The sequence below is a fragment of the Nerophis ophidion genome, linkage group LG07 (genome assembly GCF_033978795.1).
Source record: "Nerophis ophidion isolate RoL-2023_Sa linkage group LG07, RoL_Noph_v1.0, whole genome shotgun sequence".
In the NCBI taxonomy this organism is placed as follows: Eukaryota; Metazoa; Chordata; class Actinopteri; order Syngnathiformes; family Syngnathidae; genus Nerophis; species Nerophis ophidion.
This window is the reverse complement of record NC_084617.1, coordinates 21,412,805-21,438,683: the sequence shown is the minus strand read 5'-3', so window position 1 is coordinate 21,438,683 and position 25,879 is coordinate 21,412,805. Positions and strand designations below refer to the sequence as shown.

The window sequence follows — 25,879 nt, the reverse complement described above, 5'->3', positions numbered from 1 at the left end:
AGAGACTTGATACCACGGTCACCAAACCGGGACCCCTCAACGCCTTGATTGCGGCTAGAAATTCTGTCCATAAAAGTTATGAACAGAATCGGTGACAAAGGACAGCCTTGGTGGAGTCCAACCCTCACTGGAAATGTGTCCGACTTACTGCCGGCAATGCGGACCAAGCTCTGACACTGATTGTTCAGGGAGCGGACCGCCACAATCAGACAGTCCGATACCCCATACTCTCTGAGCACTCCCCACAAGACTTCCCGAGGGACACGGTCGAATGCCTTCTCCAAGTTCACAAAGCACATGTAGACTGGTTGGGCAAACTCCCATGCACCCTCAAGAACCCTGCCGAGAGTATAGAGCTGGTCCACAGTTCCACGACCAGGACGAAAACCACACTGTACCTCCTGAATCCGAGGTTCGACTATCCGGCGTAGCCTCCTCACCAGTGCACCTGAATAAACCTTACCGGGAAGGCTGAGGAGTGTGATCCCACGATAGTTGGAACACACCCTCCGGTCCCACTTCTTAAAGAGAGGGACCACCACCCCGGTCTGCCAATCCAGAGGTACCGCCCCCAATGTCCACGCGATGCTGCAGAGTCTTGTCAACCAAGACAGCCCCACAGCATCCAGAGCCTTAAAGAACTCTGGGCGGATCACATCCACCCCCAGGGCCTACCTCAGCAACCTCAGCCCCAGAAATAGGAGAGCCCACCACAGATTCCCCAAGCACCGCTTCCTCATAGGAAGACATGTTGGTGGGATTGAGGAGGTCTTCGAAATATTCCCTTTACCGATCCACAAAATCCGCAGTCGAAGTCAGCAGAACACCATCCGCACCACACACGGTGTTGACAATGCACTGCTTCCCCTTCCTGAGGCGGCGTATAGTGGTCCAGAATCGCTTTGCAGCCATCCGGAAGTCGTTTTACATGGCTTCCCCGAACTCCTCCCATGTCCGAGTTTTTGCCTCCGCGACCGCTAAAACTGCACACCGCTTGGCCCGTCGGTACCCGTCCACTGCCTCCGGAGTCCTATGAGCCAAAAGAACCCGATAGGACTCCTTCTTCAGCTTGACGGCATCCCTCACCGCTGGTGTCCACCAAGGGGTTTTAGGATTACCGCCACGACAGGCACCAACAACCTTGCGGCCACAGCTCCAATCAGCCGCATCGACAATAGAGGTGCGGGACATGGTCCACTTGGACTCAATGTCCCGCACCTCCCTCGTGACATGTTCAAAGTTCTTCCGGAGGTGGAAATTGAAACTCTCTCTGACAAGAGACTCTGCCAGATGTTTCCAGCAGACCCTCACAATGCGTTTGGGACTGCCAGGTCTGTCCGGCATCCTCCCCCACCATCGCAGCCAACTCCCCACCAGGTGGTGATCGGTAGAAAGCTCTGCCCCTCTCTTCACCCGAGTGTCCAAAACACGAGGCCACAAATCTGATGACACAACTACAAAGTCGATCATGGAACTGCGGCCTAGGGTGTCCTGGTGCCAAGTGCACATATGGACACCCTTATGTTTGAACATGGTGTTTGTTATGGACAATCCGTGACGAGCACAAAAGTCCAATAACAAAACACCACTCGGGTTTAGATCCGGGCGGCCATTCTTCCCGATCACGCCTCTCCAGGTTTCACTGTCGTTGCCAACATGAGCGATGAATTCCCCTAGTAGGACAAGGGAATCACCTGGGGAGCACTTTCCAGTACTCCCTCGAGTGTACCCAAAAAGGGTGGGTACTCTGAACTGCTGTTTGGTGCGTAAGCACAAAAAACAGACAGGAGCCGTTTCCCCACCCGAAGGCGGAGGGAAGCTACCCTCTCATCCACTGAGTTGAACTCCAACGTGCAGGCTTTGAACTATAAAAAGTATAAAACTATAAAAACAAGGCAATGTTTTGTATGGCTCTTTGAAAAGAGCGGCTTCAAAAGATCCAGCTCCATTCAATGGGCCATAAAGCCCATCTCTAGTGACGTCACATAGACTGGACATGACGCACACAACACGTTAATTATTCATCATAAACTATTTTTTTTTTTACTAATTAAAACGGAAGACGATACCACTCAGATAAAATAACATTTAGATAGCAAAAACAATATTTACTATATGACATATTTAAGCTTCCCAAAAAATGTATTGTGTTTTTTATAGTGTTTTTTTTTTTTTTTTTTTTTTTTTTAAAAGCGTGGTTATAAATGTGCATGAGTACTTTTTCCAGCACAACAATACCGTGGTAATAATGGGAAAGGGCTTTCATAATGTATAGTACAATGGTAAAAACATATAGATGCATATAATAATAAAGTAAAGAATGGCGGCATATAAACAGACTTCCGGAAGTGACGTTTCCATATGCGGGTCAAAGTTGACAGAAACCTCTACTACTTCCTTTCCTGCCATTGGAGGCCGTAGAACAGCATCAGTGAGTGAAAATTCCCGTGCAATAATCTTGAAACATCGCGTTGATTCTTGGCAGTTTAAATGTTTTATCGCCGCAGACATTGACTATAAACCTTGTTACACTTGACAAGAATGTCATGTTGCTGAATTCATGGCACATAAGGCATGAAAAGTAACCTTTATTGTGAGGCTCGCCCAGCGTTCATTCCAACATGGCGGCTTTCCTAATGTAACCACACTTTAATATATTGGCAGGAACGTGCTAATTAACGTTTCACAAAAGTGTTAACATTGTTCCAGAAAATACTTGAGAATATATAAACGTCGCTATTAGCCTCAAAAAGCTAATGCTAACAAAGCGCGCTCGTCGGTTAGCAGTTAAACTGGTGTTACTTTGTGTATTTTTCATGTTAAGTGTCCAATGATTACCTGTTGGTTGTTCCATTCAGGCATGGGCAAGTTTATGAAGCCTGGGAAGGTGGTGATGGTCCTCGCTGGACGCTATGCCGGCCGCAAAGCTGTCATCGTGAAGGTAAATAAACGTTGCTGACCTTTTAAAGGCCCACTGAAATGAGATTTTCTTATTCAAATGGGGATAGCAGGTCCATTCTATGTGTCATACTTGATCATTTCGCGATATTGCCATAATTTTGCTGAAAGGATATAGTAGAGAACATCCACGATAGAGTTTGCAACTTTTGGTCGCTAATAAAAAAGCCTAGCCTGTACCGGAAGAAGCAGACGATATGTGCGTGACGTCACAGGTTGCGGAGCTCCTCACATTGTTTACAATCAAAGCCAGCAGCAGCGAGAGCGATTCGCACCGAGAAAGCGACAATTTCCCCATTAATTTGAGCGAGGATGAAAGATTTGTGGATGAGGAAATTTAGAGTGAAGGACTTGAAAAAAATAAATCAAAGGTGATTGCAGTGGGAGTTATTAGACACGTTTACGAGGATAATTCTGGAAAATCCACTATCTGCCTATTGTGTTGCTAGTGCTGTAGTGAGATTAAATAGTATCTGAAAGTCAGAGTGGTGTGGCCAGGGGTGTGTTGACCGCGAGTATCTCTGAGGGAAGTCACGCAGCTGCAGCAGGACGGAAGCTCCGCTGATGTCTCCGGTAAGAGCTGACTTATTACCACAATTTTCTCACCGAGAACTGCCGGTTGACATGTGGTCGGGATCCATGTACGCTTGACCGCTCTGATCCGTAGTAAAGCTTCATCTTCGGGAATTTTAAACAAGGAAACACCGGCTGTGTTTGTGTGGCTAAAGGCTAAAAGCTTCCCACCCCCATCTTTCTACTTTGACTTCTCCATTATTAATTGTAAAAATTGCAACACAGATGTCCAGAATACTGTGTAATTATGTGATTAAAGCAGACTACTTATAGCTTGGATCGGGCTAGAAAATAATGTCCGCTACAACCCGAGATGTCAAACGCATGCGCCATCATACCGGGACATTTTTAACACAAAACTTCGCGGAAAATTTAAAATTGCAATTTAGTAAACCTAAAAGGCTGTATTGGCATGTGTTTCAATGTTAATATTTCATCTTTGATATATTAACTACCAGAATGCGTGGTCTGTAGTAGTGGGTTTCAGTAGGCCTTTAATGTAGGATTGTCCCAATACCTAGATTTCCGTGCCAGTACCACCATGTAGTTCAAAAGATTTCAAAACAAAGGGTACCACAAATGGCTTGAAAGGCCTACTGAAACCCACTACTACCCACCACGCAGTCTGATAGTTAATATATCAATAATGAAATATCAACATTGCAACACATGCCAATACGGCCTATTTAGTTTACTAATTTGCAATTTAAAATTTCCCGGGACTTTTTTCTTTAAAACGTCGCTTAGACGTGTACGCGTGACGTCACGGGCTGTTATGAATATGAGCGCTGCATACACACACACAGCTAAATGTCGTCTGCTTTAACGGCATAATTACACAGTATTTTGGAGATCTGTGTTGCTGAATCGTTTGCAATTTGTTAAATTAATATTGGAGAAGTCAAAGTAGAACAATGGAGTTGGGAAGCTTTAGCCACACAAACACACGGTGATTCCTTGTTTAAAATTCACGGAGTTGAAACTTTCCTATGGATCACAGTGGACATGGATCCCGACCACTTGTCAACCAGCAGGTTTCGGTGAGAAAATTGTGGTTAAAAAGTCGCCACTTACCGGATATCAGCTGAGTTTGCGCCTCCCGTACAGCTGCCGTCAACACCCAGTCGTGGACGTACACTTCCGACTATCAGGTACTGTTAAACTCACTAAAACACTAGCAACACAATAGAAAGATAAGGGAATTCCCAGAATTATCCTAGTAAATGTCTCTAAAAACATATTAATCTGTCTCAATGCAACGCGATTGCAATCGCGTTTTCTTTTTTTTAAATATACATATATTTTTTTTCTAGTCCATCGCTATCAATATCCTTAAACACAAATCTTTCATCCTCGCTCAAATTAATGGGGAAATTGTCGTTTTCTTGGTCCGGATAGCACTTTTTGTTGGAAGCTCCCATTAAAAACAATGTGAATATGTGAGGAGCCATCACACAGGTGACGTCATCGTCTGCGACTCCCGGTAGAGCCAGGGCATTTCTTGTTGCACCGAAAGTTGCAAACTTTATCGTGGATGTTCTCTACTAGATCCTTTCAGCCAAAATATGGCAATATCGCGAAATGATCAAGTAAGACACATAGAATGGACCTGCTATCCCCGTTTGAATGAGAAAATCTAATTTCAGTAGGCCTTTAATTCTAGAAAAAATTATGATACGCTAAATATATGTACTTTTACTCTAATCAAAGAAAACTGTTAACATGAAATAAGATATTGAACATACTATACTGCTTTTCTTTTAATAGTAAGGAAGCAAACAGGTTACAAAGGCTCCTCAATTATGAGGGACAAGCGGTGGAAAATTGATTATTAATCTGCTTGCTCATTTGCTGTTAATATCTGCTTGCATCCTGTGAGAACATGTTCTATCTACACTTCTGTTTAAATGTAAAAACATATTCTCCTGGTGTTTGGATGTCCTACATAGGTTTTGGGTGATACTACAAACGCAGGTGTGGTTCCAATACCAAATCGTTTCAGGGTCATAATTAAAGTTCTCCTATGAGCAGGGACGTTTTCTTTAGATTATAAACAATAACAAAATATTTTTGTGACTTCAAAAAATATCAATGTAATCATTGACTATATATGGCTCTTGTACTTGGTATCGTTACAGTCGCTATTTGTATAGATCCACCCATTTGTTTATCTTCAGGAGCACCAGCTTGCTGTTAGCGGTTAGCTATTGTATCCCCATATGGTGTTTAGTGAAGCATGCTTAGTTATTCCTCGTCCTGCTGGAATGACATTTGTAATAAAAAAAATTGTCACCATGGAGACAAGAATATGTGATATAGAAGTAGATAAATACTGTGGAGGAATGTTAGCCGCATGCTGGCTATGTTGAGAAGCACTGCTTGCAGAGTGCCTCTCCAGTGTTTATAATTACCTTTATTGTTCGCTTTGAAGACTAAAATCTTTTAATAGTAAGGAAGCAAACGGGATATAAAGGCTCCTCAATTATGAGGAACAATCGGTAGAAAATTGATAAATCTATTTGTTCTTTTACTGTTAATATCTGCTTACTTCCTGTTCGAACATGTTCTATCTACACTTCTGTTCAAATGTAAAAATCACTTTTTCTCCTGGGGTTTGGATGTCCTACATAGGATTTGGGTGATACTACAAATGCAGGTGTGGTCCATCCATCCATTTTCTACCGCTTATTCCCTTTGGGGTTGCGGGGGGCGCTGGTGCGTATCTCAGCTACAATCGGGTGGAAGGTGGACACCCTGGACGAGTCGCCACAATTTCAGGGTCATACATTGGTCATAATTAATGTTCTCGTTTTCCTTAGTTTCTAAACAAAAATATTTTTTATTTAAAAAAAATATATCAATGTAATAATTGACTGTATATGGCTCTTGTAGTCAATGTTTATATAAAGCCACCCATTTGTTTATAATCAGGAGCGTCAGTTTGCTGTTAGCCATTGTATCCTACTACGGTGTTTAGTGAAGCATGTTTAGCTTTTCGTTGTCCTGCACGGATGATACTTGTAAGAAACAGAGTTTATTTGTCACTATGGAGGCAATAATTACTGATGAAGAAGTAGATAAATACTGTGGAGGGATGTTAGCCGCAAGCTGGCAATGTTGAAAAGCATTGCTTGCAGAGCGGCGCTTCAGTGTTTATAACTTTGACCTTTGTTTGTTTTGAAGACAAAATGCGTCCATTTTCTGTCTTCATTCTGTTTCTCTCTGTGTGCGTGTGTATGTGTTTTGACTATGCTCATATTACCAGCAATGTCACCACGTTGCTCCATCATGTCAACGACAAAAAAAGTATTTTTGAAATACCGTACAACCCTTCTATGCCACATTATTTATGACTTTACTTTTATTTTTGAACTTTTTTACAATCTTTCATTGCATCCTGGTTAGGTTTCAGCATTTATGGCATGTCAAGGAGATAGCTTTTCATTGGACAATATCTACATTTAATACGTAGTGGGGAAAATAAGTATTGAATCCCTTCCTAATTGTGTAGGTTTACTTAGAAAAATGGAAGTTCTGTGTTTTTCCCCCCAACGTAACCTGCTTAGAAATGTTTTAGTATGACAGACATGTAAGTAACATTTAACCCTTTATTGCTCTTTTCCTCCCAAGAATATTGATGATGGGACGGCCGACCGCCCTTACAGCCACGCTCTTGTCGCAGGCATCGACCGCTACCCCCGTAAGGTGACCAACAGCATGGGCAAGAAGAAGGTTGCCAAGAGATCCAAGATCAAGGCTTTTGTCAAAGTGTTCAACTACAACCACCTCATGCCCACCAGGTAAGCACCTTGATGGTTTAAATGTTGAACGATGTGAGGTAGAAGTTTCTCGATCAGACTCCCAACAAAGCGGCTCAATAAGTGTCTGATTCAGACATGTTTCTATTTGACAAACAGAAAATTACTGCTGTGTGAATGAAGTACAATTACAGTCTATTATGTTCTAGCCATACAAATGTAACACAAATAGCTTACTTTGCATTTTTCTTCATTAGAGTAGCTATAATGTTACTCTGGCAGTCGTGAAGGCCAACTCTTAACCTGGTAGATGAGGTTCAGTGTGTCCCACAGAACAGAAATCTGTGGCTGTCTGACGCCATTGCCTAATACAGTGGTTCTTGACCTTTTTTCAGTGATGTACCCCCTGTGAACATTTTTGTAATTCAAGTACCCCCAATCAGAGCAAAGCATTTTTGGTTGAAAAAAAGAGATGAAGTAAAATATGTCATCAGTGTCTAATTTATTAAATTGTATAAAAGTGCAAAATATTGCTCATTTGTCTTCCTTGAACTATTTGGAAAAAAATATATAAAAATAACTAAAAACTTGTTGAAAAATAAAAAAGGGATTCAATTCTAAATAAAGATTTCTACACATAGAATTAATAATCAACTTAAAGTGCCCTCTTTGGGGATTGTAATAGAGATCCATCTGGATTCATCAACTTCATTCTAAACATTTCTTCACAAAATCTTCACGAAATCTTTAACATCATTATTTATGGAACATGTCCACAAAAAATCAAGCTGACAACACTGAATATTGCATTGTTGCATTTCTTTTCACACTTTATGAACTTACATTCATATTTTGTTGAAGTATTATTCAATAAATGTTTATAAAGGATTTTTGAATTGTTACTATTTTTAGAATATTTAAAAAAAATCTCATATACCCCTTGGCATACCTTCAAGTACCCCTTGGGTACGCGTACCCCCATTTCAGAACCACTGGCCTAATTGGTTTTGAAGCATGTATAATATTTGAAAGGCTAAAACCATTATACTTAAAAACAAATCTTAGTTTTTGTGTCAACATCTTTTTCTTGTCACATTGTATTGTTTTGCTGTAGTTTTCTGCTTATTTTACTAGAATCTAACAAGTTGCACTTTGTACACACCTGTATTATTCACACTAGTAGTGTCCCGATCTTATATTAATATCAGTCCTTAATCATAACAGTCAAATGATATTGGCTTGCATGTAAAATGTGTGATGGATGGATAGTACTTTATTGACTCCTTTAGGAAAATAAAATGTGTGACATGTGCGATACTATCAGTCTTGCAGCGTGTTGACTTGTACAAAGCTGGACAGCCAGATAACATCTAAATGTCCTCCAATAAGCACACTATTTCTTCCATTTAATTCAAGTCATTTTCAAAAATATAAACATGCTTGCCTACAGGCTACTAGGAGTGCATGTATAATCATTGAGCAATATTGCAGTGCAAAACTTTTACTTGGACAAACTTTATTGATCGACAAGGGAAATTGTTCCACACAGTAGCTCAGTTACAAAGGATGGAAAGTATAATGCACTTTTGTCAATATAAATATCAATTAATTATAGTTGCATATTACTTACACATACTAAATCTCCAAGACATATCGGAAAGTATCTGGTAACGTATCTGCATCATTTAACCTACAGTCATGAGCTTAACCATAGTCATCATTGTCACCGACGTCCCGCTGGGTGTGAGTTTTCCTTGCCCTTATGTGGGCCTACCGAGGGTGTCGTAGTGGTTTGTGCAGCCCTTTGAGACACTAGTGATTTAGGGTTATATAAGTAAACATTGATTGATTGATGAATTATGGCCATGAGGTGTTACCAAAAACTATTACCACTTCATTTTAACTTATAGACTGCATAAGTCCATTCCAGATAGTTAATAATAAACAGGTTTGAGTTTTTCGTACATAATTGTACTGATTGACTAATTTCATTTAATCAAGCTTTTTATAACATTCCACACTAAACAAAAATAAGATATGATTCCTGCTGATGTTGTATTGTGTTAATATTGATGTCAACCAATACTAGAGGCTTTAAAAAGCACTGGAATTATAACATGTATTTTTTTTTTTTATATTTGCAGATATTCTGTGGACATTCCTCTGGACAAAACTGTTGTCAACAAGGACGTCTTCAGGGATCCTGCTCTCAAATGCAAAGCTAGAAGGGAGGCTAAGGTCAAGTTTGAAGAGAGGTGAGACACTTTATTGGGATTATTTGTACTTTGTTTACTCGGAAAACTATCACCAAAATGTATAAATAATATATACTTTGTTTGCAGGTATAAGACGGGCAAGAACAAGTGGTTCTTCCAGAAGCTCAGATTCTAAATTCCCTCAGTTTCACTAATAAAAAGGTAAAAAAGATTTGTGTGCAGCATCTTTGAAGACTAGTCAAATAGAGTTTATTGTAAAAACATGCTAACTGAAGGTAACAGCACATACAAAGAAAGGACTGAAAGACAAACTGACGGATTTGTCAGCAGGCACTTAGACGAGATTTAAAAACTTCTGAGAATCGGAAGACTGCTGACAAATTTCATAGGAAGGAGCAAAACATTTAAAAATTAAATAATGTTCTCACAATAAACTAGTGCAGACATTCAGTTTTGCTCTAATCTCCAGCGTTTTTGTGCAGTTCAAACTGGCTTGTCTCACCTGGAAGCCTCTCTGAGTGCAAAGTGACGTCTGCAGTGTTGTGGCGCCCCCTTTTGGTCCACAACCATGATGGCGTGTCAATGTAACAGTTTTAAAAACAAGGATTGCAGCTCAGCTCAGCACTCCTAAGCCACAACGACAGTTCTAGGAAGAGTAACATTGTGCTATATATGTATTCTATATATATATATATATTTTGCTAAACACATCAAACATTGCATACTGTTCATATTGCTCCAGATTCTGATGTTGCTATGATGACCATTTAGGGGCGGCAGGGCAGGAGTGCTTTAGTGGTTAAAAGGAATTATGGGATGTAACTGTTGGACTACTTTGTGCAAAGAAACTAAACCACCAGCGGTGCCCATTCACTCGCCTTGCGTCCATACTGGGAAAGACAAGAGAGGCCGTCAACAAGCTGAGAAACTTCTGGAAAGCGACATTGTCTTTTTAAACCAGAGGTGTCCGAAATGAAAAATCAAAGTATGCTGCGGCCATTTTGATATTTTTAATTGTCAAAACGTAACCCTAGGATCTGACTGGGTTAATTGAAGTAAAAACTCTTTTTTTTTTTTTTTTTTTTTACAATTTATGCCTTTTTTGTCAAATAAATCTTGTTTTTTTTTAATGACTAAAACATTGCGATATTTTCCTTCAAAAATCAAAATGTAATATTTGATGTAGTAATTCATAACATTTTAATTTATTATTTTGTTGAGCAATGACTATACAAAAAATCCCACAAATTCTTGTGGGTCCAAAAGTGTTACAAATAAGTCATACATTATATTTTTTTCAACACTTAAATAACTAGATCAACCAGATCTATCTATAAATTTTAATTTTGTATATATATATTTTTTTTAATTTGTTTGATTTATGCCTTTTTTGTTAAACAAAACCTTGTTTATTATCTGCCAAACAATATTAGGAGTGCCCAAAAAAGGATATTTGAATTAATCATTATTTTTAAACATTTCATCCATCCATTTTTCTACCGCTTTTCCCTTTTGGGGGGCTGGAGCCTATCTCAGCTGCATTTGGGTGGAAGGCGGGGTACATCCTGGACAAGTATCTTTAAAAAAATATTTTTTCCCCAAAAAATCTGTCAAGTAAATGTTAGGGTAGAATTTTAGTAAACAAAACCAGTTTTCTTGAAAGTAATATAGAAATGTATCAGATCTGTTTATTTTATAGAGGAATGTTGTTAATCAAGTAACTGGAACTCAATGTTATTAAAAAGTTGATTTTGAATAGTGAATCAATTCTGAATCGAATGGTTACCCCAAGAATCGAATCGTGTAGTGGCCAAAGATTGACAGCCCCACAAAATATGCAATATTTTCCCCAAAATATTTAAGCGGAGTATTTGATGCAAAGTAACTGGAGCCTTGGAATAGGTCATCAAATTGATTTGAGCAAGTTTTTTGTGTTATTAGACTCAACATTGCAACTTTTTCTCCTTACATGTCTGTTTTATTCCACTTTTTTTGTTTCTACCTAATAGTATTTTTAGAAAGTGTCACAGGCCGTTAAAAAATTTGCTGTGGGCCGCACCTTTGACACCCCTGATTTAAAAGGAACATAAAAGTACACAAAGTCACCTGTATATCAGTAAGCTCTTTGAAGAACCTCTTGGCCAGGTCGGGTCCATTCTGCATAGTAGGGATCTCATATGTCTGATGGACAAAAAAGGTGTGTGAGGTCTTTTCTGGCTGGAGCACAAGGGGGAAAATAACTGACCTTCCCCTTGTAGAGAAGGCTGCCCACTGGACACACCACACAGGCGGTCCCGGCCCCGAACACCTCCAGAACCTGTCCTGAGTCGACAGCTCCCAGCAGCTCCTTCATGCTCATCGTGCGCTCTGTCACCTTAAACTCATGCTGACAACAAACAACATCATCAAGCTACTTGCTGCTTCTGGTCCACATGGTAGTTTGCTCACCCAGGTTCTGGCCAGGTCCAGCAGAGACTGTCTGGTGACTCCAGGCAGGATGATGCCGTCCAGCGGTGGTGTCAGCAACTCTCTCTCTGCGTACACAGAACAAAACTACTCTTATTTTCTGACACTTTCCGCGTGCAAACAAGGCCGTGTATTAACCTCCGTTCTTGTTGGTCCAGTAGATGAAAAGGTTCATGGTGCCGACCTCCGTGATTTCCTCCTGCTCGCCGTACAGCCACAGAACCTGCTGGCAGCCTCGCTGCACTGCCTCGTTCTGCACCGCGATGGTTGGACCGTAGTTCCTTAAAGACATCCATTTTTTTTTTTGACAATGAAGATCAATTTTGGTCATCATTTTATTGTTTTACTGTCCTCGGCAGTGGTGTCCAAAGTGTGGCCGAGACCGAGTTTTGTTGACCCGCATTATATTGTCGGGGGGATAAAAAACAGACTGTAATAAGAAAAAAATCTTTTTTTAGTATTTTTTTTTTTTTTTAAATAAAAAAAATCTCCAAATGGCCCCCACATACGTAGACTTTTCAGTATGCAACCCTTGGTGGAACATGTTTAGACACCCCTGATCTAAAATATTACAAGCTTGCAAAATATAACAAAATAAAAATATGATTGGTTATGAATTAATTGATTTGAAAAATTAACTGTTAAATGTGTAACTGATGATTTTTTTTGTACAGGCAGAATTTTTGACACTAGGTTTTAAAGGAAAAAGAGCAAAACAAATTGGAATATAATGAGAAAAAGCTGAAATGTTTTTATATTTCTGTACATAATCACCTATAACACAAAACTGACACAAAGGTTTATCTTTAAATATATATAATATCTGTTTTAAACTAAATACATATCAAAATGACCCCAGCACACGTTGACTTAATGTGAAAAGGTTGGACAGCCCTGCATCATTACATCAGCACATGCACTTTCAATTATTATCCACCAGAGGGCGCTGTCTTACTGGATTTCTATGAACGTGTTGGGTTGTTGAGGTCACATCTTCCAATGCAAAGCAGTAATAGGTATTTGAATTAGGATTGGTTATTGTCTTCACAATACGATACACATCACGATACTTGAATACAGTATTGCGATATTCTACATAGTTCATTGCTAAATGTAAAAATACAGCTGAGAATACAAGTTCTAAATATTTACACTTGATAACAGTAATAATTACTTAAAAAAACTAATTCAAATGATCCATTGCCGTTTTGTAATTGTATAGAAAATGGATTAGGTTTCTTCAGCTATAATCCACCCATAAAAATAAAAAAATGTTATTGCGTTAGAAAAAGTGTAGCGATAAATATTGTCATATCAATATTTTTTTTACCACACTTAATTCAAACAATTCATTAGGTACACAATCGAGTGAGACTCCAAAAATAATAATGCTCACTCGAAATATTAGAAGGGTCTATTTCTGCTCAATAGTAACATGTTCTTTTCAGGAAATAATACATGAATCTGAATTTGCGAACAGGGTAAATCTGCTGAATACATAAACGTGTAATTTTTACATAAATTGATGGATGGTCAAATGGGACCAAATTAAATAAAATAAATATTAAAATAATTACCTATATGTGTTAATTAAATAAATAATTCATTAAAATAATTACAATTATATAAATATATTTAATTATTTAATGAACATGTTTTTTATCTGTCAAACTCAGCCGTCAAAGTCGGTGGGCGGGGCTAACACCTGATTGGTTACCCAGCACGTCCACTTGTCTGTAGATCTGGAACCAGAGCAGCGGCCGATTACTGGCAAACATCTCGGTCTGAAAGTGCGGAAATAACTCAGACAATTGGAATCAATTCCTCTACGTTTAGCGCTACTTGCTTTTGGTCAGCAGCTCTTGCTTCTTAAATATCTCCCCGCAATTCCTCAAAAACTACAAGTAAAGCCTCCTTAGCTGCCATGTTTGCAAAGACTTCCAACGTTCCACAACAATCATTGGATTGAAATAACTCCTGTTAGTCCCGCCCCTTGACTTTGACGGATCAAATAAATTCATGAAGCACTGACACACACGTTCATGAAATAAATACATTATTCAATCATGGAATAACTAATTCAAACATGAATTGATTCAATTGTGAAATCAATTATTAAAATGTAGAATCAATAAATACATGATTAAATAATTGAATTGTGAAATTATAACATTTGGAAGTAAATAATTAAAACAAATGATTAATTCAATCATGAAATAATTAATTTGTGAAGTAAACAAATTGTGAAATAATTAAAACCTTAAATCATTAATTCAATCATGAAATAATTAAATTGTGAAATAATTAAAACATGAAACGATTGGTTCATAAAATAATCCATCCAGCCATCTTCTATCGCTTATCCGAGGTCGGGTCGCGGGATAAAATAATTAAATTATGAATTAAATATTGAAATAAGTCATTAAATTGTCTAATATTTATTAAATAGTAATTGAATAACACGTTTGAGTATTTATTCTTATTTATTTAATCAATGACATTTATTATTTAAAGATCTATTCATTTAATTTATAATAAAAACATGAAATCTTTGATTAAATCATGAAATATTTGAAAGATGAAACAATACAATTTTGAAGTAAATGATTAAAACATGAAACAATTACATTTTGAAGTGAATATTCAAACCATGAAATAAATTATTGAATCATGAAATATTAAAACGGTGTAATGTTCAAAACATTAAATAATTAAATTATAAAAATTATTTAACACATGAGATCATGACATAAATTGTTAAATAACATTTTGAAGTAATTGTTAAAAACATGAAATAATGAAATAAAAAAATTATGAAATTTAAACATTAAATATTGAAAAAAAATTCAAAGACTAAATTGTTAATTAAATCACGAAATAATGAAATTTTGAAGTAAATTGGAAATATGAAATAATGAAAATTTGAGAAAATACATTTTGAGGTAAATAAAACAAATCATGAAATAATTACATAATGAAAAAATGTAATTATGAAGAAATACTAAAGCAATGAATTAAATTGTCTAATAATGAATCAAATAGTAATTCCATACTACAGTAATGTGTTCAATTTGGATTTATTTCACTAATGTCACATTTAAGGCGTTATTCAAAGATGTATTTACTTATCTTATTCTGTCCCATAAACATTTTTCGAAGCATGAACTCAACTTCTTACGATCCCGTTTGCGATTAGACTCACCCTCCCATCTTGTAAGCGCCGACGCCTCCTTTCCATGCGCGCACGAAGGACGAGTCGGCCAGCAGCGAGACGGGGTTGAAGGAGCCAGTGGCGAAGTACGGTCCGACCGGCCCCACGATGACGAAGAGCATCGCCTCGGTGGCCCGCGTCACACCGAGGGACGGCTGGCGGGCGGGGGGGAGGGGGGAGACGTGGCTTTAGTTTGCCAGGAGACGGAGGTGAGGTGGTGTGGGCATGTAACTCACCTCTGTGCCGATGAAGGTGGGTCGGATGTAGAGGCTGGCGTCCTGAGAGTAAGGAACCCACTCCTGGTCCACTTCCACCAGCTTCTTGATGCACTGGAGTAGCTCATTTTTGTCAAACATCTGCACAAACAGGAAGTGTCTTTTAAACGTCTCCGTGCACACTTCAACGTTTGTAGACGACGAGCATGCATCCCGCCTGTCATCCAGTGACGTGAGAAAAATAATGGCGCTGCAGTGATACATTTTGAGGCGGGGACATTTAGTTTGTTGGCGTTTAAAGACGCACTCACAGGCAGACAGCTGCGCTCGGCGCTGCGATGCATCCTCTCCATGTTGAGCATCGGGCGGAAGAGGCGAACGTGGTTGTCGACGCCGCGGAAAGCCTTCATGCCTTCAAAAAGCTGAAAACAACAAAATTCTTAATTTTCAAATGTGATTATTCATACCGTCAATTATTCCTATATTCATAATGTCTAATATTTATATTAAAGTATATTTCAGGAATTACATCATTTTCACTGCAATATGAGTTGTATGTGAACACTAAAATATATAAAATGACAAAGACTATTACCCAATATTACGAACTAATAAATACTGTTAAAATAATCATTAGATCAGGGGTGTCCAAAAAGCGGCCAGTGGCCATTTGCGGCACACAGATCATTTTTTAACAACCCCCACAACATTGCAATAATAATAAAACATAAGTAAATAAATAAAACAAAGTGGAATGAAAAGTAACAAGAAAAAGTTGCAATGTTGACTCTAATAACACAAAGCTGCCATGCAGGCTGTTTTCTCCCTTTATAAATTTTCATTATTCAAAAAATAATAACGGATCAAAAAAATTTTTTGTTATGAATTATTGACATATTCAAGGATGCAATTACTTCACATCAAATACTCCACTTTGAAAATGTTGGGGGGAACATTTTGCATATTTTGTGTGTTTGCCATATAAAAAACAAAAGACAAACAAAACAACTTCACATAATAATGTATAATCCACAAATAGATGTATGAAATTGATCTTGAGATTTAAGTTTTGAAAGTAAGATAAAAAAGTATGTCTTATTCAAAACTTATTTATTTTTATGAGTGTGACCCTTTTGGATTCCTAATAATTTTAGTGGCTTTTTTTTTAAACTGTCATTGGTCAAAAAGTAATAAATGAGTTAACATCTATGTTGCTGTGAATTATTGACCTATTTAGGCTCCAATTACTTCACATCAAATATTGCACCAAGAATTTTTGTTGGGGGGAAATATTGCATGTTTTGTGTTTTTGCGATAAAAAAAAAGTTTTACCTTGACAAAAAGGACATAACAGATATGCCAGAGTTGATCGAGAGATTTAAACATGTAATAATAATAAAAGTATTTATAATATATAACCTTTTTATTTTTATGACTGAGACCATGCTGAGTCCCCGAGAGGAGTCCTTAAGGTTAAAAAATATTTATATCTTGTATTGGTTTTGGAAATGAAAAATTTCAAAATAAAATGCTTTAATTTTGAAACCTCTGGATTAGATCATTGTAATAATTCTATGGATGTTAAAAACTACTGTACAACTAAAAGTGCAGTAATTTTTTAAAATTAACTCTAGTCGGACTGAGAAGAGGTTTTAAATTAACTAGCGCCCCGGCGGCAATTCAAGGAAATACAGTAACACAAAATGAAAATAAATGACATATTTTTTTATAAATGTTTGATTTGTATTTATTTATTTTTATAATGATATATTTATTTTATTATGAGTCATTTTATCATTCATTTTATTGTGTTAATTTTGTATGTTTTATTTATGCTGAAAAAAGTTATGACAATTATTTTTGTCTATGGTAGATACAAATCTTGAATAAAACAAAAAAGACAATATAAAAAAGAAGATATAGTACAAATATTACATTACGTAAATAAATTAAATATTAAAAATAATATATAAATAAGTAATATTAATAATGATATATATACTTTTTATTGATGAATATTTTATTAATTTTCATCAAATTTTAATAATAAAAAAAGATACATTAGAAATTAATAAAATTAAAAAAATACAAAATGAATAAAAAATAAACAATTATCAAAAACTATTTAAAAATAGCAAAATATTTATGAAAACAATTTAAGAATGAATGTGTTTTAAAGAAAAAGAGGTAAACTTTTTAAATGTATTTATTTTTTTCAAGATCCAATTAAGGTTTTTAAGCTAGCGAGTATCAGGTGTGTCTCACCTCGATGGAGTAGTGAAGGGCAGAGCTAGCGGGATGCAGGGACAAGTTCTGGAAGGGTTTGATTTTGGGGGCGTCCCAGCCGGCGCTGGCGGACCACGCAATTGTCAACATGTGGTCCGAGAACTGTTTGCCGAACACCAGCGTGGACGGGTCGGGCTTGTCCTTGCAAACCGGGTTTCGCTCGATGGTCAGGTCGGCAGCCTGGGGCAGGTCCGCACAGGGAGGAAGGGGCGTGGCCGGATAGGGACGTGGGCGGGACAAGAGTGATTGATTATAGGATAGGCATGCTTTTTTTTCCAAAAGGACAATTACGTCACATTGCAGACATTCGGAGGTTCCATTAGGAAGAATTAAGAGAGGAGAAGAAGATGGGGGACAGTTTAAAGACTTTCCCATAATGCTGTGCTGTCACATGATCTTACGTGGCTCTTGACGCATTACCTTAAAGGAGCTGGACATACGCTGAGATGCGAAAACCACAGGAAGTGTCTTAGCCAATCTTCCCTGAAAACGACAAAAAAAAAATGTTTTTATTATTCGCTGCTAAACATATTATACAAAACAATTTATTAGGAGTGTCCTGATACGCTTTGTAACTTTCGATATGATAGCAATATTGATTTGATACAATATCAGTAGGAATCAGACACACTTTTATTTTTTAGTGTGGAATGTTAGAAAAGGTTTGATCAAGTGAAATGAGCCTAACAGAGAACAATGGTAGGTATGAAAAACACTAACGTATTATTAACCGTCTGGAATGGACTTATCCTGTCTTTAAGTTGAAAGGTAGAGGTAATTGATTTATTGGCGACACCTAGTGGCCACTAAATGATAGAGACACATTTGTTACTGGATGATTTCTAATTTGCTTCTGCCTTGTGGACTTTGTATGTGTAAGTAATATGAATATTTGATCATTTTTTATATTGACTAATGGGCTGCAATATTGTTCAATTACATTATTATGTATATCTAGCTTGTGTGCTATAGTGTGCTTAGCTGTTACGTAGCTACTAGCTACTAGTAACCTATAACCGAGCATGTTTACCTTTTGTAAATGACTTGACTAAAACGGAAGAAATTGTGTGCTTATTGGAAAACATTTAGATGTTAACTAGCTGTCCCATCTTTGCACAACACACTGCAGGGCTGCTTGTATCGCACATGGTATCACACTCAAGTAAACTCCCTGCGAGACTGCTAGCAACGCACTTGATATCACACATTTTACATGCAAGCACTTGCAAGACTTGAGTAAAAAAGAATACATTGTGTGCTTATTGGAGGACATTTAGACGTTACCAGCTGTCCATCTTTGTACAACACGCTGCAGGACTGCTTGTATCGTACATGGTATCACACTCAAGTAAACTCCCTGCGGGACTGCTTGCATTGCAAATGGTATCACACACAAGTAAACTCCCTGCGGGACTGCTTGCATCGCACGTGATATCACACACACACAAGCGAACACGCTGCAGGACTGCTCGCGTCGCAGATTATATCACACAAGTAAACACGCTGCAGGACTGCTTGCATCTAACATGATATCACACACAAGTGAACACGCTGCGGGACTGCTTGCATCACACATGATATCCCACACAAGTGAACACACTGCGGGACTGCTTGCATCACACATGATATCACACAAGTAAACACGCTGCAGGACTGCTTGCATCGCACATGATATCAAACACAAGTGAACACCCTGCGGGACTGCTTGCATCTCAGATGATATCCCACACAAGTGAACACGCTGCGGGACTGCTTGCATCACACATGATACCACACAAGTAAACACGCTGCAGGACTGCTTGCATCGCACATGATATCAAACACAAGTGAACACCCTGCGGGACTGCTTGCATCGCACATGATATCACACACAAGTGAACACCCTGCGGGACTGCTTGCATCGCACATGATATCACACACAAATGAACACGCTGCGGGACTGCTTGCATCACACATGATATCACACTCAAGTAAACTCCCTGCGGGACTGCTTGCATCGCACATGATGCTTGCTTCACACGTGATATCACACAAACGTAAACATGCTGCAGAACTGCTGCGTCGCACGTGATATCACACAAGTAAACACGCTGCTGGCTGCTTGCGTCGCACGTGATATCACACAAGTAAACATGCTGCTGGCTGTTTGCGTCGCACGTGATATCACACGGAAGTAAACACGCTGTGGGACTGCTTGCATCGCACATGATATCACACACACGTGAACACACTAAGGGACTGCTTGCGTCACACATGATGTCACACACAAGTGAACACGCTGCGGGACTGCTTGCATTGCACATATCACATCACACATTTTATATGCAAGCACATATCCCATGCTTGTTTTTCTATATGCTGTATGTCAGTATGTGTGTATTGTTAACAGTTGCAATGTTGAATATAATTAGTAATATTTGCCGTTACATTAACATTTAGTCCAGAGTGTGTATGTAGCAGCGTGTTGACCGCAGAGATTATTTGATTCATTAGTGCAGTGTTTTTTAACCACTGTGCCGCGGCGCACTAGTGTACCGTGAGATATTGTTTGATGTGCCAGGGGAAATCATGCAATTTCACCTAAATGGTCAAAAAATATTTTTTTGGGGCAAACCAATAATTAAAATCTACAAACAATGTACCGTTGTAGAGTGTCTGTGCTGTCTGGAGATCAGCAGAGTAACCATGTAATACTCTTCCGTTCCAGTAGTGCTTTGTAAGCCTACTTTGAGACAAGAGAATTGATGACTGTTATGATTTGAAGTCATATCGAACAACTGCGTTAAGTATTTGATGAGAACGACTTCATATTCTCAATATAGGCTATTGAGTTTCGTTTTGAACATTTTATGCTGGTGGTGTGCGTCATGTATTGGTTACTCGGATCACAGCACAATACCGGAACCATTGTAAGGGTAACTTAAAGGCCTACTGAAACCCACCACTACCGACCACGCAGTCTGATAGTTTATATATCAATGATGAAATCTTAACATTGCAACACATGCCAATACGGCCGGTTTAGTTTACTAAATTTCAATTTTTAATTTCCCGCGAGGTATCCTGTTGATAACGTCGCAGTATGGTGACGCGTGCGCGGGACGTCTCGGGTTGTAGCGGACATTTTTTTCCAGCCCGATCCAAGCTATAAGTGGTCTGCTTTAATCGCATAATTACACAGTATTCTGGACATCTGTGTTGCTGAATATTTTGCAATTTGTTTAATAAATAATGGAGAACTCAAATTAGAAAGATGGAGGTGGGAAGCGGTGTACTGCAGCTGCCTTTAGCATCACAAACACAGCCGGTGTTTCCTTGTTTAAAATTCCCAAAGGTGAAGCTTTACTATGGAACAGAGCGGTCAAGCGAACATGGATACCGACCACATGTCAACCGGCAGGTTTCTGTGACAAAATTGTGGTAATAAGTCGGCTCTTACCGTAGACATCAGCGGAGCTTGCGTCCTACTGCAGCTGCGTGGCGTCCCTCAGAGACACTGGCGGTCACCACACCCCTCCGACTTTCAGGTACTATATAATCTCACTAAGACACTAGTAACATAATAGGCAGATAAGGGATTTTCCAGAATTATCCTAGTAAATGTGTCTAATAGGGCTGTGAATCTTTGGGTGTCCCACGATTCGATTCAATATCAAATCTTGGGGTCACGATTCGATAATGTATCGATTTTTTCGATTCGATTCGATTCTCTATTCAAAAACGATATTTTTCCGATTCGAAACGATTCTGTATTCATTCAATACATAGGATTTCAGCAGGATCTACCTCAGTCTGCTGACATGCTAGCAGAGTAGTAGATTTAAAAAAAAAAAAAAAAGCTTTTATAATTGTAAAGGACAATGTTTTATCAACTGCTTGCAATAATGTAAATTTGTTTTAACTATTAAACGAACCAAAAATATGACTTATTTTATCTTTGTGAAAATATTGGACAAAGTGTGTTGTCAAGCTTATGAGATGCGATGCAAGTGTAAGGCACTGTGACACTATTGTTCTTTTTATTTTATTTTATAAATGTCTAATGATAATGTCAATGAGGGATTTTTAATCACTGCTATGCAGAAATTATAACTAATATTGATACTGTTGTTGATAATATTCATTTTTGTTTCACTACTTTTGGTTTGTTCTGTGTCGTGTTTGTGTCTTCAGAATGTTTATTGCAGTTCTGAGTGTTGCTGGGTCAGGATTGGTTTTGGAGTTGGATTGCATTGTTATGGTATTGGTGTGTAATGGTTTTTTTAAATTTTTTAAATTGATTTTTAAAAAATGAGAATCGATTCGATTCGTATTCGAATCGATTTTTTCCCACACCCCTAGTGTCTAATAACATCTGAATCGCTCTCACTGCCCTCGCCTTTTTTCCCCCCTAGTCCTTCACTCTCATTATCCTCGTCCACAAATCTTTCATCCTTGCTCAAATTAATGGGGAAATTGTCGCTTTCTCGGTCCGAATCGCTCCAGTTGGTGGTGGTTATGATTGTAAACAATGTGAGGTGCTCTACAACCAGTGACGTCACACGCACATTGTCTGCTACTTCCGGTACAGGCAAGACTTTTTTATTAGTGACCACAACTTGCGAAGTTTATCGTCGATGTTCTCTACTAAATCCTTTCAGCAAAAATATGGCAATATCGCGAAATGATCAAGTATGACACATAGAATGGACCTGCTATCCCCGTTTAAATAAGAATATCTCATTTCAGTAGGCCTTTAAGGGCGGGGGACACAGGATATGATGACATGTGTTGTGTGTTGGACACCTGGAAGTGGAAAAAGTAAGAGCGGGAATAAAAGGCAGAACAAGACAATAAGCTTTATTTTGGTGCATTAAAGGCCTACTGAAATTAGATTTTCTTATTCAAACGGGGATAGCAGGTCCATTCTATGTGTCATACTTTATCATTTCACGATATTGCCATATTTTTTGCTGGAAGGATTTAGTAGAGAACATCCACGATAAATTTCGCAACTTTCGGTGCTAAGAGAAATGCCCTGCCTTTACCGGAAGTCGCAGACGATGACATCACATGTTGATGGCTCCTCACATATTCACATTGTTTTTATTGGGAGCCTCCAACAAAAAGTGCTATTTGGACCGAGAAAACGACAATTTCCCCATTAATTTGAGCGAGGATGAAAGATTTGTGTTTGAGGATATTGATGGCGACCGACTAGAAAAAAAAAAAAAAGTTGAAAAAAACAAACGCGATTGCATTGGGACGGATTCCGGACTTTTTTAAACACATTTACTAGGATAATTCTGGGAAATCCTTTATCTTTATATTGTGTTGCTAGTGTTTTAGTGAGTTAAATAGTACCTGATAGTCGGAGGTGTACGTCCACGGGTGTGTTGACGCGCAGTGTCTCAGGGGAGTCGACGGCAGCTGTACGAACGGCACAAACTCAGCTGATATCCGGTAAGTGGCGACTTTTTAACCACAATTTTCTCACCAAAACCTGCTGGTTGACATTGGGTAGGATCCATGTCCGCTTGACCGCACTCTGATCCATAGTAAATTTTCAACTCCAGGCATTTTAAACAAGGAATCACCGTGTGTTTGTGTGGCTAAAGGCTAAAGCTTCCCAACTGCATCTTTCTACTGTGACTTCTCCAATATTAATTGAACAAATTGCAAAAGATTCAGCAACACAGATGTGCAAAAAACTGTATAATTATGCCGTTAAAGCAGACAACATTAAGCTGTGTGTGTGCGCAGCACTCATACTTCCTAAAAACCTGTGACGTCTTGCGTACACGTCATCATTACACGATGTTTCGAAGACGAAACTCCCGGGAAATTTAAAATTGTAATTTAGTAAACTTTAAAGGCCGTAATGGCATGTGTTGCAATGTCAATATTTCATCAATGATATATAAACTATCAGACTGTGTGGTGGGTAGTAGTGGGTTTCAGTAGGCCTTTAAGGGCGGGGGACACAGGATATGATGACATGTGTTGTGTGTTGGACACCTGGAAGTGGAAAAAGTAAAAGCGGGAATAAAAGGAAGAACAAGACAATAAGCTTTATTTTGGTGTATTAAGCTTAGATTGCTAATAAGTGAACTAATAAGTGACAAATTTTCACACGGATTTTTGCAATGAAAATGTTTTTCCTTGGCTCAGAAAAGGTTGAAAAACACTGCCCTAGTGTGTGTAATGAAAAACAATGATGCAATCTGTGCGCCTGTTGCAGTCATTCTAATAAAAAAAACTTACTCTAACAACGCAAGTGTAATGTTATAAAAGGCAGCGTATATTGGACAGCCAATGCTAAAAATGCTAATTTACTAGCATACTCAGGGAAATAAAAACAATTATTAATTTACACACAGAACTCACATTTTACCAACCTAGTACGTAAAAAGCGAAAACTGCTGTCAGCAAGTGACTGATAATATACCCTTTATAAGAACACCATTGTAAAATAATTCCTTCATAAACCTTTAATACGATAATCTGATGGAATTTGGTGGGCGGTGACACTTCAGGTGACTTTAAAATGACATTTCTGTACCCTTGTCTCAAGTTACAAATCAAACTAATTATGCCGAATTAAAACCTGACTCGCGGATATTTACACTCGATCCTATGTTTGTTTATAAAAATCGTATAGATTCGCTTGAAAGCGGAGATTTGTTAATTGGCGGCTTTGTAGTGGAGGTTCGGTCTGGTGTCCTTTGTCTTAGCTCGCGGTGCTTTGGCGGGAAGCGGGCTCGTCTAAACGCTTCTTATCTCTTCTTATCTTCACTCGCTCGATTATCAGCGCATTAATGTCAAACATTAACCTGGCAGCTAAACAAGACAACGACGACGACGCCATTCGTCTTTGGACTCACCGACTGGAGGGCTGCCATGTCCGCTGCGGTGCTCACTGATTATTGGCGCGGGGGGAAACAAACACACTTGGGTTCCGCTTTGAAAAGTCAAAACAAACAAAGGTTTATACTGGGGTTAATACTTTAGGGTTTATTCACGGAACGTTAACCACAGCGTCAGTGTGAAAATAGAAAGCGGTCGTACTTTTTTATGAACTTATGAAAGTATGTTTCACTGTCGTCAAACACGAAGGCGTAACTCGACAGCGACTTTTGATTGGCTGCTGCCAGCCAATCCGCGTTAGGGAGGTATAGACAGAACAGGTCAAACTATACGAATTTTTTCGAACAACACCGCTTTAAGTACTTCTTTTCGACACTTATTAACTATTATTGACATATACCGTTTACATATGAAATATTAAGTATGCAAATTGGGTACTTTGTGGATCCCTGGGGTCAATATGGTAATTGTTTGCTTGTTTGGAACAGGAAGTCAATGTTTACACAATTAATTAAGTAATTAATTAAGTAAGTAAGTGCATTTTATTTATAAAGCGCTTTTCACAGATAATATCACAAAGCGCTTCTTTTTTTCCCCTTTTTTCCTGCAGCTGGGATTTGTTATATATTGTGTATATTATAATAAAATATTATTATAACAATATGATATATCAGTACATATTATATGCTGTATATATAATATGTAAATTTTACATATATGTTTTTTTAAAATATTGCTACTATGGTACATTTTTTGTCTACTTAAAGGCCTACTGAAACCCACTGCTACCGACCACGCAGTCTGATAGTTTAAATATCAATGATGAAATATTAACATTGCAACACATGCCAATACGGCCTTTTTAGTTTTCTAAATTGAAATTATAAATTTCCCGGGAGTTTCTTGTTGAAAACGTCGCAGAATGATGACGTGTACGCGTGACGTCACGGACTGTTAGGGAATGTTAGCGCTGCACACACACACAGCTAAAAGTCGTCTGCTTTAACGGCATAATTACACAGTATTTTAGACATCTGTGTTGCTGAATCTTTTGCAATATGTTTAATTAATAATAGAGAAGTCAAAGTAGAAAGAAGGAGTTGGGAAGCTTTAGCCTTTAGCCACACAAACACACGGTGATTCCTTGTTTAAAATTCCCGAAGGTGAAGCTTTACTATGGATCAGAGCGGTCAAGCGAACATGGATCCCGACCAAATGTCAACCAGCAGTTTGTGCTTTATTGCTCTTTTATTCTGCACTACAACGAGCTAATCCAACACAATTTCGTTCTTATCTGCACTGGGGACGGTGCCTTGCATGGCAGCTCCCTCCATCAGTGTGTGAATGTGT

At 38.4% G+C, this 25,879-nt stretch overlaps 2 protein-coding genes across 2 annotated transcripts; one reads left to right on the top strand and one right to left on the bottom strand.

The window, feature by feature from the left end:
* The first annotated feature begins 2,353 nt into the window (after window positions 1–2,353).
* Window positions 2,354–12,588, top strand: rpl27 (ribosomal protein L27). Its single transcript, XM_061905631.1, has 6 exons — window positions 2,354–2,431; window positions 2,859–2,941; window positions 7,162–7,331; window positions 9,434–9,544; window positions 9,632–9,706; window positions 12,130–12,588. The coding sequence occupies exons 2-5, from the start codon at window positions 2,861–2,863 to the stop codon at window positions 9,678–9,680; spliced, it is 411 nt and encodes a 136-aa protein (XP_061761615.1). The 5' UTR covers window positions 2,354–2,431; window positions 2,859–2,860; the 3' UTR covers window positions 9,681–9,706; window positions 12,130–12,588.
* On the bottom strand, window positions 9,732–24,748 carry bcat2 (branched chain amino-acid transaminase 2, mitochondrial). Its single transcript, XM_061905630.1, has 11 exons — window positions 24,547–24,748; window positions 18,104–18,166; window positions 17,663–17,863; window positions 15,709–15,819; window positions 15,419–15,538; window positions 15,174–15,337; window positions 12,110–12,252; window positions 11,954–12,039; window positions 11,751–11,891; window positions 11,612–11,686; window positions 9,732–10,395 (listed from the first exon to the last, which is right to left on the bottom strand). The coding sequence occupies exons 1-11, from the start codon at window positions 24,562–24,564 to the stop codon at window positions 10,354–10,356; spliced, it is 1,164 nt and encodes a 387-aa protein (XP_061761614.1). The 5' UTR covers window positions 24,565–24,748; the 3' UTR covers window positions 9,732–10,353.
* Window positions 24,749–25,879: the final 1,131 nt, after the last annotated feature.